This window comes from Chroicocephalus ridibundus, chromosome 10, assembly GCF_963924245.1.
Source record: "Chroicocephalus ridibundus chromosome 10, bChrRid1.1, whole genome shotgun sequence".
NCBI lineage: Eukaryota > Metazoa > Chordata > Aves > Charadriiformes > Laridae > Chroicocephalus > Chroicocephalus ridibundus.
In genome coordinates this window covers 24,245,397-24,259,614 of record NC_086293.1, presented here as the reverse complement: position 1 = coordinate 24,259,614, position 14,218 = coordinate 24,245,397, and the positions used below count along the sequence as shown (strand labels likewise).

The following is a 14,218-nucleotide window of genomic DNA, read 5'->3' as shown; positions in this document are numbered from 1 at the left end:
TGCATTTCTTACTAACAAAACAATGAGGATTAAACTTTTTTTTTTCCCCAGTAAAATTCTCTATTGCATTAGTAATTTCACAGTGTCTGTTTTAATTATTATTTTTTTAAAAATTTTTTATTACGGATCAACACTGTGGTTGGCGTATTGTAAGATGGACAGAGGAGCGGATTCATCAGTACAAAGGAGCAGAGGCTGAGAACGAAACGTAGAGAAAAATGCTCTGCGTGTCGGAGGTCTGGTAGCGGCTCTCCTGCCCGACTGCCGGCAGAGGAGAGACCAGCCCCGAGGCCAACCGTGCCCCAGCTGTGGCACTTTCTGGGCTGTTGTACCGGCAGAGGAGAGCTGCCTGCAGCAGCCCCGGTCACATCCATTCCCACTATTAGCGTGACCCCAGCACCCCCTGCACCGCGGGCTCCGGTGGGGGGTGGCAGGCAGCCAGTTACGGACAGTGTTCACCTGCTTGAGAGGCCTCTTAGGTGGGGGGCGGGGGGGTCTCCATGGGAGTTTTACAGCTGCAGCGAAACAGTGAATTCCCTCCTTAGTCACTAACCAAAGAGGATTTTTTTAATTCTGTTATTTTATTAGTTGCAAGAACATTGCATCTATTTTGCACAGTGTCCAGAAAACGAAAATACTGCACTCCACGCAAAAATCCATTCCGGGCATTTTGAAAAGTTGTGAGTCGAAGGGTGGACATTGCAGAGAAAAACAAGCCATCCAAAACCATTGCAAGGACTGTGCAATATGGAAAGGCAGCCCACCTGCAGAGCATAAGTGTCTGTCTGTAACCACAGTATTATACATATCTCACGCTTGTCATTAGCAAATCCTACCCATTTCCTTCATGATTTTTTTCCTGCTGGGGAGGAAAACAAAAGTAGCACTGACTGTAAGGGGCTCTAAGGTGGCATCATTCCCACACCAGGGAGCTGAGAGGCAGGTGTTAGAAGGCTAAAATTTAAGCATGCGTTTGCTGCTATTGCTTACATGGCCTCAGCAGCTGCGCTCACCAACTCCAGAGCATGTCTTTATCTGATGATCAAACTTGGTACAGAAGAGGAAGGTTTTTAAGTCCACGGGGTACCTCTGATCTCTAGATAAGAGAGAGAAATTCAGCGGTGTAGGAAGCTACGTCTTGTGAGGTTTGGCATTTGTTGCACATAGCTACAAATACAAGAATCATCAAAAAGTGTAATATACTGTGAATGTTACCTGATGCTGTCCCTACCTATATATAGTAACTTTCGGTAGAGTTTTCCCATTAGGAGAAGATCGAAAAATAAATATTAGAACAAGCATTAAAAATATGGGAAAGATCATTCATGTAGTGCTTGCGATTCCTTTCACTTGTAAAGAAAGCTAAAACTTAAGGAAAGCAATACTTTGTAGAAACAAAGTAAATAGAGGAACAGTAAATTCACAGAAGATAGGTAACTGTTCATATTACACGAGTTACGAAAACTGTAAAACCATTGTAGATTTTTCTAATGTGAGCTATAAAAAAACATATTTATAAGGAGATTAAACAGACAAAATCTTCAATGCAAGAAGGGAACTCTTCCTAAAAATTACGAATGAAACCCACCCCTGAGATCACATTATAAAAAACCTACAGAGAATCCATATGGTTGTGTCTTCTGACACCATCTTCGTCTAAGTCTTGTCTTTTACATCTCTTTAGCAGCGATTTTTACATCTCACTGAACTCAGTTATTTGAAGCAACCTGATTAAAAGGAATGAAGTCTCTAAAACACTCTTTCTTTCACCTTTTCATCTGTTACAGCCTGATATATGAATAAATCTGTGAATCGTAGATATGATTAAAATAGCATTTTTTTCACACCCTGTTTCTTCCACTTGATAACCTTGACTGTTTTAGCTGTCGTACTCATCGTGCAAGGAGCTGTGCGTGGCCGGCCCGCAGCGACTCGCCTGCCCACATACCTGTGCGGACTTACCATCTGGGTATTTCCAGGCACGTTGCTCAATGTCACTTCTTCCAGCCTCGGGGTAGACGCAAATTTTCAGTTGTCTTTGAGACCTTTATTTCTTTGCTAAGTTTATATGCAATTGATTCAGAATTACTCATTTAGTCTTAGGAAATCAGGCTAAAAACTGTTTTCTCTATTGTGCAGTGTAGAGATACGGTTTGCAAGTAGGACGTCAAGAAATACATACTTTGTTGTTATACAACAAAATAAAATATATTTATATATATTAAATATAAATGAAATTTTATATTCAGGCATATAAAATAATGCCTGAAAATTCACACAGATAATTTTCTTGGTTTTTTTTAACGTATACATGGAATTCTGCTTTCTCAAGTACAGATCTCCTAATTAAACTTCTGTCAGTCATTTTACTGAAAAAGCTTCCAGAACCTTAGAGAAAAAATAGCCCTGTTTTGAAGCAAGAGTTAAACCTTGGTAGCATATGTAATAGTTAACATTCTCATGCAATACTGGACTTAACAGCAAAAAAAAAAAAAAAAAAAAAAAAATCAAATAAATAAAATTCTTCAAGCAGAATATTGAATATTTTAACAGTATATATATGACACTAGGAACATTTGAGATCATAGTATAATAAAGTTAGTTTTGCAAACCCCCCCTTTTTCTTATTAAGTTGAAAATATGCATTAAGGTACTACTGTGACTTGTTTCATTTTGTAGATGTCTGCTCTAAAGTCTGTTCTTACACTGTGTCTTAATTCATGCATAGATGAAATGTGTGTGTAAAGATCCAGTTTGTACTACAGGAATTATTAGCAGGTGTATTGAATCAGGCTACAGAGAACCCTTGCGATCTTGCCAAAATTGGCAATAAACACAGCTCCAAAGTTTTTTGCAGCTGCCATGTTTTCTGATGAAGCTTAATATTCCAACTCCGCAGAAGTTGTGATCTTGTCAAGAGACTCAAATTGTACCAAGGCCTCTTCCATGAAAATTCCGTATTGGTCTTTGCTCATTAAAGAAAAGGAAAGTATATGAAGGGGAAGCGATGCATTTAAATAAGGCCTGATGAAGCTGTAGCCTTGAAATTTGTCAGTCCTTTGTCACCCTTGCATGATGTGGCTCCAGATGCCAAGTTTGTGGTGTATAAAGATACTTGACATCTAAGCACTGACAAGGAAGTGGTGACAGCTCAAATCGCGGTGGCCTCTGCTGCGCTCAGAGCTGTCGAGTTGTAGGAGATGTTTTAAAGGATTAACAAAGCTGTGGTCACTAAGCCAAGCAATTCTAGTTTTAGTCTCTGTTTTCTGTGACCTGCCATTTGTAAATAACATACTGCTGTTATCTGATGTTTAGTCACGTTCGGTAAGCGTGGGCTTTTTAGAGCATATGCATCTAGTCTTTTGTTACTGTAGTTCTAATCTCTAATGTTTCTTGAAACTGGACAAACTGGATGAGGCATTGTTGAGCAAGGTTAATACCAGTTTTAACTTTTGAAGCATGCAGCATTTAAGAAAACCCACTACCCCAAACTTCGTTTCCATTAAACAACAAACATTTTCTGGAAACAGAGAGTTGAGGACAGGCAGTGCAGTGGTTCGTGGCAATATTGGGAACCCAGTCCTTCAAGATTGGCAAAAGTTTCGCAGTTTTCATCGATTGTTACTGTTTGAGGCTGCTTCTTATGACACATTCCTTCTTTGCATTTCTTCTTTGGAAATGAACAGGCAGAAAACGTAACAGACACGAACCACATCATACTCCTTGTTGCAGTCTTCCCTAATTTGTTCTGTTTGGCTCATAACTTGGAACTGTGTGTTTTCACAGGGTTTTTTACGCAGATCTCTACCTTAGCTGATGTTCAAGAGAATGTCATGGAATATCTCCATGTTCTTAGCCGACCAAAAGTTATTGACCAAGAGCACGATGTAGTGTGGACTGAAGCATATATTGACAGCACAGTAAGTCTGCATGATAAACATTTAATATAGGCTTACTGCATATAACGAGGAATTAGGAGCAGAAGTGTTGCAGGTAGAAACGCTAGTTGTGCATCTGCTTTCTGTTGATGGAATGTCTCAATTCAGTGTAAGAATCAGGACTTGCTATCTGCATGTTACAAGTAAATAATTCAAGATTAATGAACTTCAGCAGATATGTTATATATAGCATATATTATATGTTGTAAATTACATAGGAAATACTGAAACAAACATGAGTAACAGCATAATTTTAAAAATTTATGACCTCCAAATGTACATTTCTTTCATTAATTAAAAGTGGGGATTGAACAGAAATTTATTAGATTGAGTAACCATATTTTAAAACATGTCTGTGAATATGTCCATATAAAAGCATAGACTGACAAGAATCGATATTTTTTGTATATAAAGGTGGGTCAACATCTAAGGGACAACTGTGATGTCTTGGGGAAGAAAAATGAGAGGATTCTCCTTTTAAAGTGGTTTGAATGGGTGATATGCAAACAAAATTGTCATAAACGTCCAATTTTAATTTTACATCCTTGAGAAGCATGTAGAGTTGAAACAGAACTCTCCGGTATGCAGTGACTGAGCAGCCATCATACTTCTCTGTCATTCGTGGTAAATCATCAGATTTGCAGATAAAGGTTGTTCATTTTCAGGGGTTGGTCTGAAATAGCTTTTTATCTGTTTTCTTTTTCTTACGTTTCTTTTGATCCAATTAAAACGTTTTAGTTTGTATATTATCTGTAAACAAGAGTTTGTAGCAGATATCTGTCACTAGTACAAGTGAGGCCAAGCATTCAATAGAATTAATAGGAGATCACAGATTAATGGGTAAGCTTTCTTTCTTTTTGTTTTAAATTTTTACATTCATGAAGATGGGGCAAGGTAGGAGAATCTCACCATCTTGATATTTTGGGGTTTTTTGTTTGTTTGTTTTGCTTTGAGTCTGTAATGCTTCTAGAAGGTTTCATTTTAAATCAATATAAAAATATTCTAGGAAGAAAAACCCACTCTGGGAATAGAATTTTGCTTCATTTTCACAATTGCTTAGGTCTTTTCTATTCTTCAGTTTTGGCCAGGGTAATGTAAATAAATACTAAAACTGCAGTTATGAAGGAGAAACAAAAAGTTGGTTGGAAATATTGCTTTGGAGCGAATTTACTTACCTCTGTTTCCTTTTTTTAAAGACCATGTTAATCCAGTCTCCCCTTTATTCTCTTTCTTTTGTTGAAACATAAGGATGAGACAGACAGAAGCTACCTGTTACCGCTGTCCCGTCAGGGTATCCCGTGAACAGGGGAGATGACTAGGAAGACCTAGTTCTTATTCACTTCTTGCTTTTACATGCTTGAAGTAATCAGCGTGTGTATACGTTGAAGGGAGTTTGTGTATTTGCTAAGAGCAAGTAGCGGGAGGTACGGTGTAAGTGGTACTTAAGTGCAACTCGGCTCCTTGAGCTTTGCCTATGAATCTTGCATTGAAAGTGCTGCAAACAAAATCTTTCTCCTTTCTCAACATCAAGTCCTCCCCTTAACCTACCAACAAAGTACAAACCGCCGTTTCAAAATTAATTTTACACTTTACTCTCTCTTTTGTCCATTAATCTGTATTTTCTCAACCATTGCAGGGAGAAAAATATTCAGAAAAGTTAGTCTAACTTCCAGTGATTCTCTCACAGGTTATGGAAAGGCTAAGGAAAACGAGCCACTTATGTTGTGTGAAATGCTAATGAATACAGCAGGGGTGAGTAAATGCAAGTGAACTTAAGAACACTAGAGGGAGCGTAGAGAAGGAATCTTGAGAAAACAGGAAAATAAAAAAACAATGGAGCTGCTACATTCTTGAATAAAGGAGCTGTTTAAATCCAAACAAAAGCTGTTTTACCGCAGTCAAAATAAAATACTTCCAGGTTCTCTTTCTCTTCTTTTCTCACTCTCTTGGCTAAGGCTAATTAATGTCACTATACACACACACGCACGTATATGTATGGATATATACATGTATATACACACACACTCATATACATACTCACATGCACACACGTATTATTAAGTGTCTGAAAACTCCACTCAGGATCCCAATGGGTTGTGTGCTGTAAGAAAAGATTTAAAAATAGAATACTGTGGTCTGCTTAGTTGCAAACTACCTTTCTTGTCCCTCCTCCATCCTCCTCCCTCAAAAAACCTCATAGACAAAGGAACAGGATAAATTAGGGCAGTCACATGCAAAACTCTGGAAATAGCGATGAAGGGAACCTTGTAAGAAACCAGATGTGCTTGTGCCTTAGCTAAAGCTGCCTGAGTGCTCTTTTCAGGGACAGATTCCCTGGCCATCGCTAGTGTCTTGGCATTGGAAGCGCCATCTAAATAATCCTCTTGATCCCATAACTTGTTGATTTTCACAGACGGTTTGTGTCCCTGCTCCTCCATGGCTGCTGCTTGGACCTTGCCAGGTTACAAATAGTAGTGTATTTCCAGACAGCTTAAATGCTCTTATCACCCAGCTGGGTCTCAACAGCCATGGCTTGATTCTCAGGGCTATATATGCATGGTTGTAATCAGTGTCACTGTGCCCTAACAGCATGGAGTATACTTCCCCGTTCCCTTCTCACCATCAAGGCTGATTGGCCAGCTGTGCTCTTTCTGAGCAAGCAACATTAGGCTGGAACATACTAGGATCCAGACAGAAAGAAGCTGGACAGGAATCGTCTCAGGATACAAAACGTTTCCCCTGGTGCCCCAGGCTGTTCTCATCCAGTATTTGTCCAGGACAAAGTCATCTGTGAAAGCCAGAAGTTAGATCATGTAAGTGTTTGATACCATTTAGGAATATTCCCAGAAGAATTTCGCTACTAAAACAAGGCATCTAATTCCTGCGTCTCTTCATCTTTCCTGTAAGAGGATGTCTGCAAAATGTTCGTACAGCTGCCTCTTCAGCCTAGCTTTGACATTCTCAGGTGCTTCACTTACTGTTAGGAAAAAAGTACAGCATTTATAGAACTGTAAATTCCTGGCAAGATACCATATGCAGAAAATGTAACATGGAGGAATCTGTACGTATGTCGGGTCTGTGTTGCCTTTGACACTGTCAGGATCGCACCTCTGATAGCTGAAGGGATTATAAACCAACTGACACTAGGCCTCTCTGGGTGACTCCTCGCTTCGCAGGCAACTGAACTGGCTTCCTTTTTTCTGGCCCTAGGCTTTGATCTCTCCCCGGTGTTTCCTGCCTTCGTGAAGAGGTAATCAGCCAGCTCCTAGGGTCAGTTTTAGTTATCCTCCATCAGAAAATTCTTTGTGTTTCTTCCCTTAAACCCAGGATTTCATGTCGGAAATGTTATAATCAGTGACTCAAGCCCTCGTTTCTTTCCAAAAAAGGCCTTTTGACATAGGAGTGATGTAATCTTACGAGTTGTCCCTGACTCTCAGAGAGACTTCAGACTTCTGAAATCATTTGAACTTAGATTTGTGGAGAACTGGGCTCATTGTGCTTGGTTTAGTCATTCACTTGAGAAGTAGTCTTTGCAGGCTTATCTTGGGCTAATTCTAAAGTCGGCTTCACAGCAGTTAGTCCTGTAATAGGCTCGGAGCTTAAGTGCTGCCAATACTTCAGGCTAAAATGTTGGGATTGAAGTATGTGACATATGCCAGCCAGTGTCTAGTCTTCTGATTCAAAGTCCTCTGATCCCAAGGTCCACACCTTTCCCTAGGCTTGGTCTGTCTTCCATTTGTACTTCTCTAGTCAGCAGTTTGGTACGCACTGCAAATGGGTAGGCTTTTTTGGATCTGTGCAATTCTGTGGGGAAGGGTGTTGGGGATGTCAAGAGTTGACTGTGGAGTCTAGTAGGAAAAGGGATTGTCTTGCTCCATGTTCACATTCAGCTGTATAGCCTCGAGGTGCTGTAAGGGCTGGCTTAGGTGGTTGCAGATGGGGCATGTGTACAGTGGGCCTCAGATGGTGAGGTCTGGACAGCACTTCCTCAGCCTCAACATAACTTCTCTGCCTCCAAAGTAGCTCACATTTGGATCTGATGTCACTGCGTCAGCGTCAGTAAGGCCTGCAAGTACATAATGCTTCAGAAAATAAAACACTTTAATAGGTGCCTAAAACCAGAGTTGGATTTCTAATTGAAAGCTTGCAAAGGTGCTCTTTCCTGAGTAGAAAAGAATTCTAAAAGGACAAAAGTATTTCAGGGAGGGAAAAATTTAAAAGTGGTGGATGATTTCAAGCATATTGTGGATCTACAGCAAGTCAATGCAAGTGAAAATATTGGGGGGAAAAGGAAAATTGCCTGGGCGTCAGAATATTCAAGTAATGTATAGAGGTGGTCTTTTTGTGATTGTGCGTAATCATCTATAAAGCACTGAACTTTGACTTTAACCTTAACTCATTCTTATGGTAACATCTGGAATGTAGAGAAACATTGCTTTTTGCTGCAGGAAATAAAGAAAAAAGACTGGACTGGCTCCTGAGTTCCCGCTGTCTAAAAGCTTGTGATTGAGAATTTGTTTATTGGGGCATATAGTTTGACCTACTTGGACCTTTGTTGACTCTTCCTGGTGAAATTTGGTTCTCGTAAGTGTACCTGAACATCTCTGGATCTCATTGCACCGTTGAGTTCATCTCCTTCAGGCTATTAGTTTCAAGCCGTGAGCAGATTCAGGCATACGGTACCGTGTTGGCTCTGTTCAGTTTCCAATTGGAGGATTCTGTTGCATAAAAAGAGCAAATTATTATTTAATTTAGTATTTTGAGATGACTGTACGATGCTTCAGAATTTAAGAGTTCATTTGAAAAAAAAAAGCATTCTAAGTCATTACAGGTCATGATTCATCGTAATATCAATGGTGAGTAGTTTTTACTTTTTCTACTGTTCTTCAGTGTTAAAGTACTATATGTCGATTCTTCATTTGCATTATCTCTACCTTCTTGTAGACAAATTGTGGATTCTAGTTCAATTCTACAATTGCTGTTGAAAAAATATAAATGATAACCCTCTTTTATTTCATTTTTTGAAGCAGGGATGATTTGGAAATATTTTCTGACCAAGAGGCTGATCGTGTGCTAGTAAGGCACCTCTCCAAGAACCCCGCTTCCCTTCATGGGGGCGGTAAATTGAGGTAGCTCCACTGAGCTAAAACTTGGACAAAGTATTTCTAAAATGCTTATGATGGATGTTACAATTACATTATTACATATGTGATCAAAAATTTTCAATTTATTCATCATCTTCCTTAAAAAAAATAAAATCAAATACCACATAGGCATACTTTTTACTCTGGTTCAGCTTCTTTGCAGAAATTCAGTAGGAAGTGTAGGAAGCTTACGCTTCTCAGATAGCTGTCACATCAAAATCCAAATGTTTTAAATATGGAAATTTAGGTCCTGGGATACAGTTCTTTGTCAGAGGCTGAATTCTCAGCCAGTCCCAGAAAAGCAAGGGAAGCTCTGTATGGGAAGTCCGATGTATAATGTACAGAGATATAACAGAAAGTCCTACAGACCGAGAGCTATTATGCTGGCATTTTTTCCATCCAGGAGTTTCTGGTGAGGCATAAAAATGCTGTTTAGTGCTTCTTCCATTCACACAGTTTTCTTTGTGTTCAATGCACAGAGGAGCTTTTATGAAGTAACAAAAATTAAATAGTACCCAGTTTCCACTAACTTGTATTCCCAGAGATATCTTCAACTACTTTTGGTGGCACAAGCTAATTGTGCTATTATAATAAGTGGCTGTAATTAGCATTTTTATCTCAGTAGAAGGATCCCTGGGCCTCTGTTTCAAAACTAACTTCTAGATTGGAGTACTGGTATGCATTAAAAGGCATCGGAGTATTCAGAATGCTCCTGTATGTCTACAGCAAGTAAATACTGGTAATCACTGCAGAACTGAATGGCAGGAAATGTCATTAACCAGCAGCTGTGAAAAGAAAATTTACACACAGGCAGTAATTTTTATTTTTTTTTAATGTTTTAAAACTAGAAATCTGTGTTGCTTTTTCTCCAGTCCCACTTTGGACTTGGTTACATGCTCTAACACTCCCTTTGCGGCCAGCATCTCTTAACCTCTAGTAATTTACAGCTCTTTATCAGAGAATGTCATCACTGCTGACGGACTCTCAGGTTCCCGGGAGAATTTCCTTGTCTTGCTTTGACATTTGAATGAATTGGGTTAGGGAAGGAAAATCCCAGGCGTAGATATCAGCCCTTCCATCAGGTAGGTTTGTTCTTAAAATGAGATTCTTCAAGCTCTGCTTTGTCTCCTGCAGATCTATAGTGGTCTTTTGAAGACTCTGATATGGGAGAAAAAGTAGAAAGGAGCCCAGGGAATGCCTTCTTATCAGCACTTCAGTCTGGATTAATTTTCCTGGAAAAAATATAATAGTTCTGACCATTTAATCTTTTCTGAAGCTTCTATAAGAGCATGATTGCAGTTTGAAGTTGCAGAGCATCTGGTCCAGCAGTTTTGGTCTGCTGTATTTGCACTGGGATCTTGCAGATCTGGGGCAGTGCTTGAAACATTAACAGTGGGGATCAATGCAGCTACTTGTGCACACAGTAAAGAAAGATCAGGCACACGTTTATACGTAGGTGCAACGTCCCTTTATGCTGATGATTAGTGGGCTGTCTGTGGAAATCTTCACTGACAGTCCGATAAAACAAACCTTTGAGCCATGACTTTTATGAGCTCTGTGGCCCAAAAGTTCCAGTCGCCATAATTAAGTATTCTCGTTTTCTCCTAAACAGTTCTAATCTGTTTGTTTTACTGCTGGATCTAGAATAAATGAATTACCATTAACAACATTAACTGTTTCAAATTCAGTAAGATCTGTGTCAACTGCCATAACATAGTGAGTGCTCAAGTTCGTCAATGAATAAACCTCTCAACTGAATAGAATTAATGCACTGTCATTATCTTTCAGATGCAGCTCAAAATAACAATGGATGTTGTTCTTTTTTGTTAGAAAATGCACATCTGATTTACTTATGTTAGACAGCAGGGTGCTAATCAGTGCACAGAGTGCTGTGCCGCTTAAATTGGAGCTTAGAGCCCTCGCTCCCGCACCAGTACAAGAGTCGTGGTGCAGCGTCCCCCAATAAAACACACAAATCGAGGCCCCTGAAATGAAAATTGGGGTGTGCGAAGTAAAATAAAGTCCATAACGACCTAATGGGAATACGGATACTTTAAATAAGAATGATTTGTGTATTGTTCCACACAAAGACAGCATATACGAATAAGGACGTGCATAAGCACAGATAGCACCTCTGCACACGTATGTGTGCGTACGTGTACCTTTCAGCTTTTGAAGTAAACTGCTTCATTTGATAAATTACATGTTTGCTTTACTCCACTGCTAGCGCTGGAACTTATGCTGTTAGGGCAATTTTCAGTGATTGCATTAAGCAAAGAATATTACTACAGAGAGCTAATTGCTAGTTGTCAAAGTCACTAGAAAAAATGTTGTCAGGAAATAGCAATATTTATTTTAATGAATTAACACTTTCCATGTGTATCACTGTATTCGGTATTTACACTATAAAATGCTATATGCGATACATCAAAAAGATGTTTAAAACATCAAAAACAAAAACAAAAACAAAAGTCCTGCACTTAAAGAGGAACATAAAATTTCCTGCTGGGGATGTGGAACATGGAATGCCATCTGTATTATATGGCACTGAGAAAACTGATTATGTTTGGACCTCTATTTCATAGCAGATGGGTTCATTAAATTTAATAGCCTCCAGAGCCTTTAGAAACAGTGTTAAAAACATGTGGAACATGCTGAGACACTTCACTTCTCGCCCCACAGTCATTATAACTCTGGCACAGACTATAAATATTACAGTACTTTATTTCCATTGAAACGGATTACTATTATAATTATTTTTCCTAGCGTCCATTTACATGAGAAATGCAGAATGCAAATTGTACTTTTTCAGACTTTGAGATATGCAGTTGATTTCTTTAAATGCATTTTACAGTTCTTTGCACTTGGAGGCTTTGATATAGAACTTATTTTTATCTTCTTCCTGAGACATCAGCGTGCAGCTGTAATGCCACGGCAAAGCTAGGTCTTACGCAGCTCTGCTCCCAGTGTGGTGCAAATAAGGCAAGCGTTATGTTAAACCATAGAACGGAAATCAGAGCAGTGTTACATCTTGGGTTTAGCTATATATTAATTCTCTTTTCTAGTATTTTATATGGTAGGGTAACTACGGTTTGACCTTGGTTTCTATTCATCTTTCATCACTGGAGCACAGAGAGATTCAATATCTGCTTTCAAATCAGAGTAGTTCCCGCAGAAACATTGCTTTAAACAGAGTAAAGACTCACCTCTTTTTGAAATATTCTCAGAATGTGATAGCTAAAGGAATATTTTAGTGCTATTTACTTTTTGATTTTAAATGGTCTCAAATGAGAACAGGGAAGTTTTACCATGTTCAAGTGCTTTGACATCTGTCTAACATTCTTCCACCTCTTCATTTACGTGTTCTGATATTTAAACTAAATTACTTTTTTACAAACTTTGTCATATTTGATCATCATTTTTTTCAACAAATAACCCAGTTTCTTTTACACTGTAATTCTCAGTAGTGCTCTTCTGTTGCCATTTCCTTTCCTACAAGATGCCGTGACTATCCACGCTGTCTTTTACTCTTTTCTAAGGTCACTCTTATTTTAGGTTGTGCTGACCATTGTAATGCGGATTTTCCCCTTCTTCACGTCACTGACTTCAACTCCGATTTTGTCACTGACCATTGCCGATATTATCAAGACCTGCAAATTTTAATAAACCACTAAAGTCCTACTATGGTAGATGATGTATGATGACAGGATTAAATAATGATAGCTTCCTCATGTAGCTTACATTCAAAGTAATAGGTAAAAATCAGCAGTTGCTTAGAAAGGGCAGAGAGTGTAAGGACACAGTAAGACAGTATAGGTCAACGCAAGAAGCACTTATCGGTCTATGAGATCTCAAGGATGAAGGGCAGTGTGTGAAAACACACACAAATGCAGGTTCAAGTCTTTCAAATTGTAGTGTCCACTTCTGCAGGGCTCCCACACAAGTGTTCTTTGTCCAGGTCTTAGGAAGCACGGAGCCCTTGCTTGTGTTTGGGGAAACTTAATTTCATGGGAGTATTTGGGCAATCCAGTATTTAAAGGTCTAATAGTGTTTCAAAGCGGTTACATTCACAAAACACATTCTGTGATTAAATTTTGTAAATCGTAAAATACAGTAAGTTTTGAATGTTAAAGGAACACGCTTTGCTGTTTTGAGAGCTGTCAAGTGCAATGATACTATGTTAGGACTTTGTTGTGAATTGTTAAGCTTTTCTTTGCTGCTTTTGCTGTAAGCACGGTGTGTCTTGTGACGTGATTGCTCTGCACCAAATTCCAGTTTCTTCTCACATGAAAACTGATTGGCTGTATGTGAAAAAGAATCCATAGAATTCCAAATGTCTGTAGGTTTCGCCTGCTGGATGTTCTCCCACCAGCGACTATATACAAATTACAGAGAATTTCTCTGCTGTTGAATTTGATTAACAGGCGTATTCATGGCAAAAGGGTATTGCTCTCATCTGCGGACACCTGCGCACTAGAGATAGAGCAGCCTGGGACCATTTCCAGCTGCCGCCTGCCAGTGACATACAGTGCCTTTAGGTGAGGGGACAGAAAATGCTTTGCATTTCCAGCTTGTTCCACAGGGAGTTTTCTGGTTTTGTTGTGACACAGAAAAAAAAAATCAAAAGGTGACAAGTCACTAGCTAGAGGGAGAATTTGTTTCTAGATCTCTATACGCTATGGTGAATCCAACATTTAGGAGAATATAGCTATTCTTAGTGAAAATAACTAAAGACGCTCACAGCTGATAACTCTCTCTCTTTGATCTTATTGCCTCCACTCTGAGTGAAATTGAGTTAATTATAAGGAAATTGTAGCTATTTTGTCAGATGTATTGCCTTTTACTGTCTATTTTTGTCTTTAGTTTTCACATAACAGATTTTTTTTTTTTTAGGGTAAATGATAATGTGGGAAAGCAATGAATTTAGTACAATCCCATCCTTTGATCTCATATATATCATTCTTTGACTTTGTGGAAGAAGGAGGGCGGTGAAGATGAAATACACTTTATCTGCACTGCTGGAGTAAAAACCTGAAATAATAAGAAAGACTTATTAAATTATTGGTGCCATTCAAGCTTTGCGGCAGTGGCAGAATTCAGTGCAAAAAGGAAAAGAAGAAGAGAGAATAAAGGAAA

General features: G+C 38.9%; 1 protein-coding gene across 5 annotated transcripts in view; it reads left to right on the top strand.

The window, feature by feature from the left end:
• CACNA2D3 (calcium voltage-gated channel auxiliary subunit alpha2delta 3) overlaps nucleotides 1-14,218 on the top strand; it is a 551,583-nt gene that overhangs the window by 387,652 nt on the left and 149,713 nt on the right. For all 5 annotated transcript variants that reach the window (XR_010072843.1, XM_063348451.1, XM_063348449.1 and 2 more), the window contains one exon: nucleotides 3,787-3,920. Coding sequence is in view for 4 of the 5 variants with exons in the window: in XM_063348451.1 (XP_063204521.1) it covers nucleotides 3,787-3,920 (134 nt within the window). In the remaining variant the exon portion in view is untranslated. The remainder of the gene's footprint in view (nucleotides 1-3,786; nucleotides 3,921-14,218) is intronic.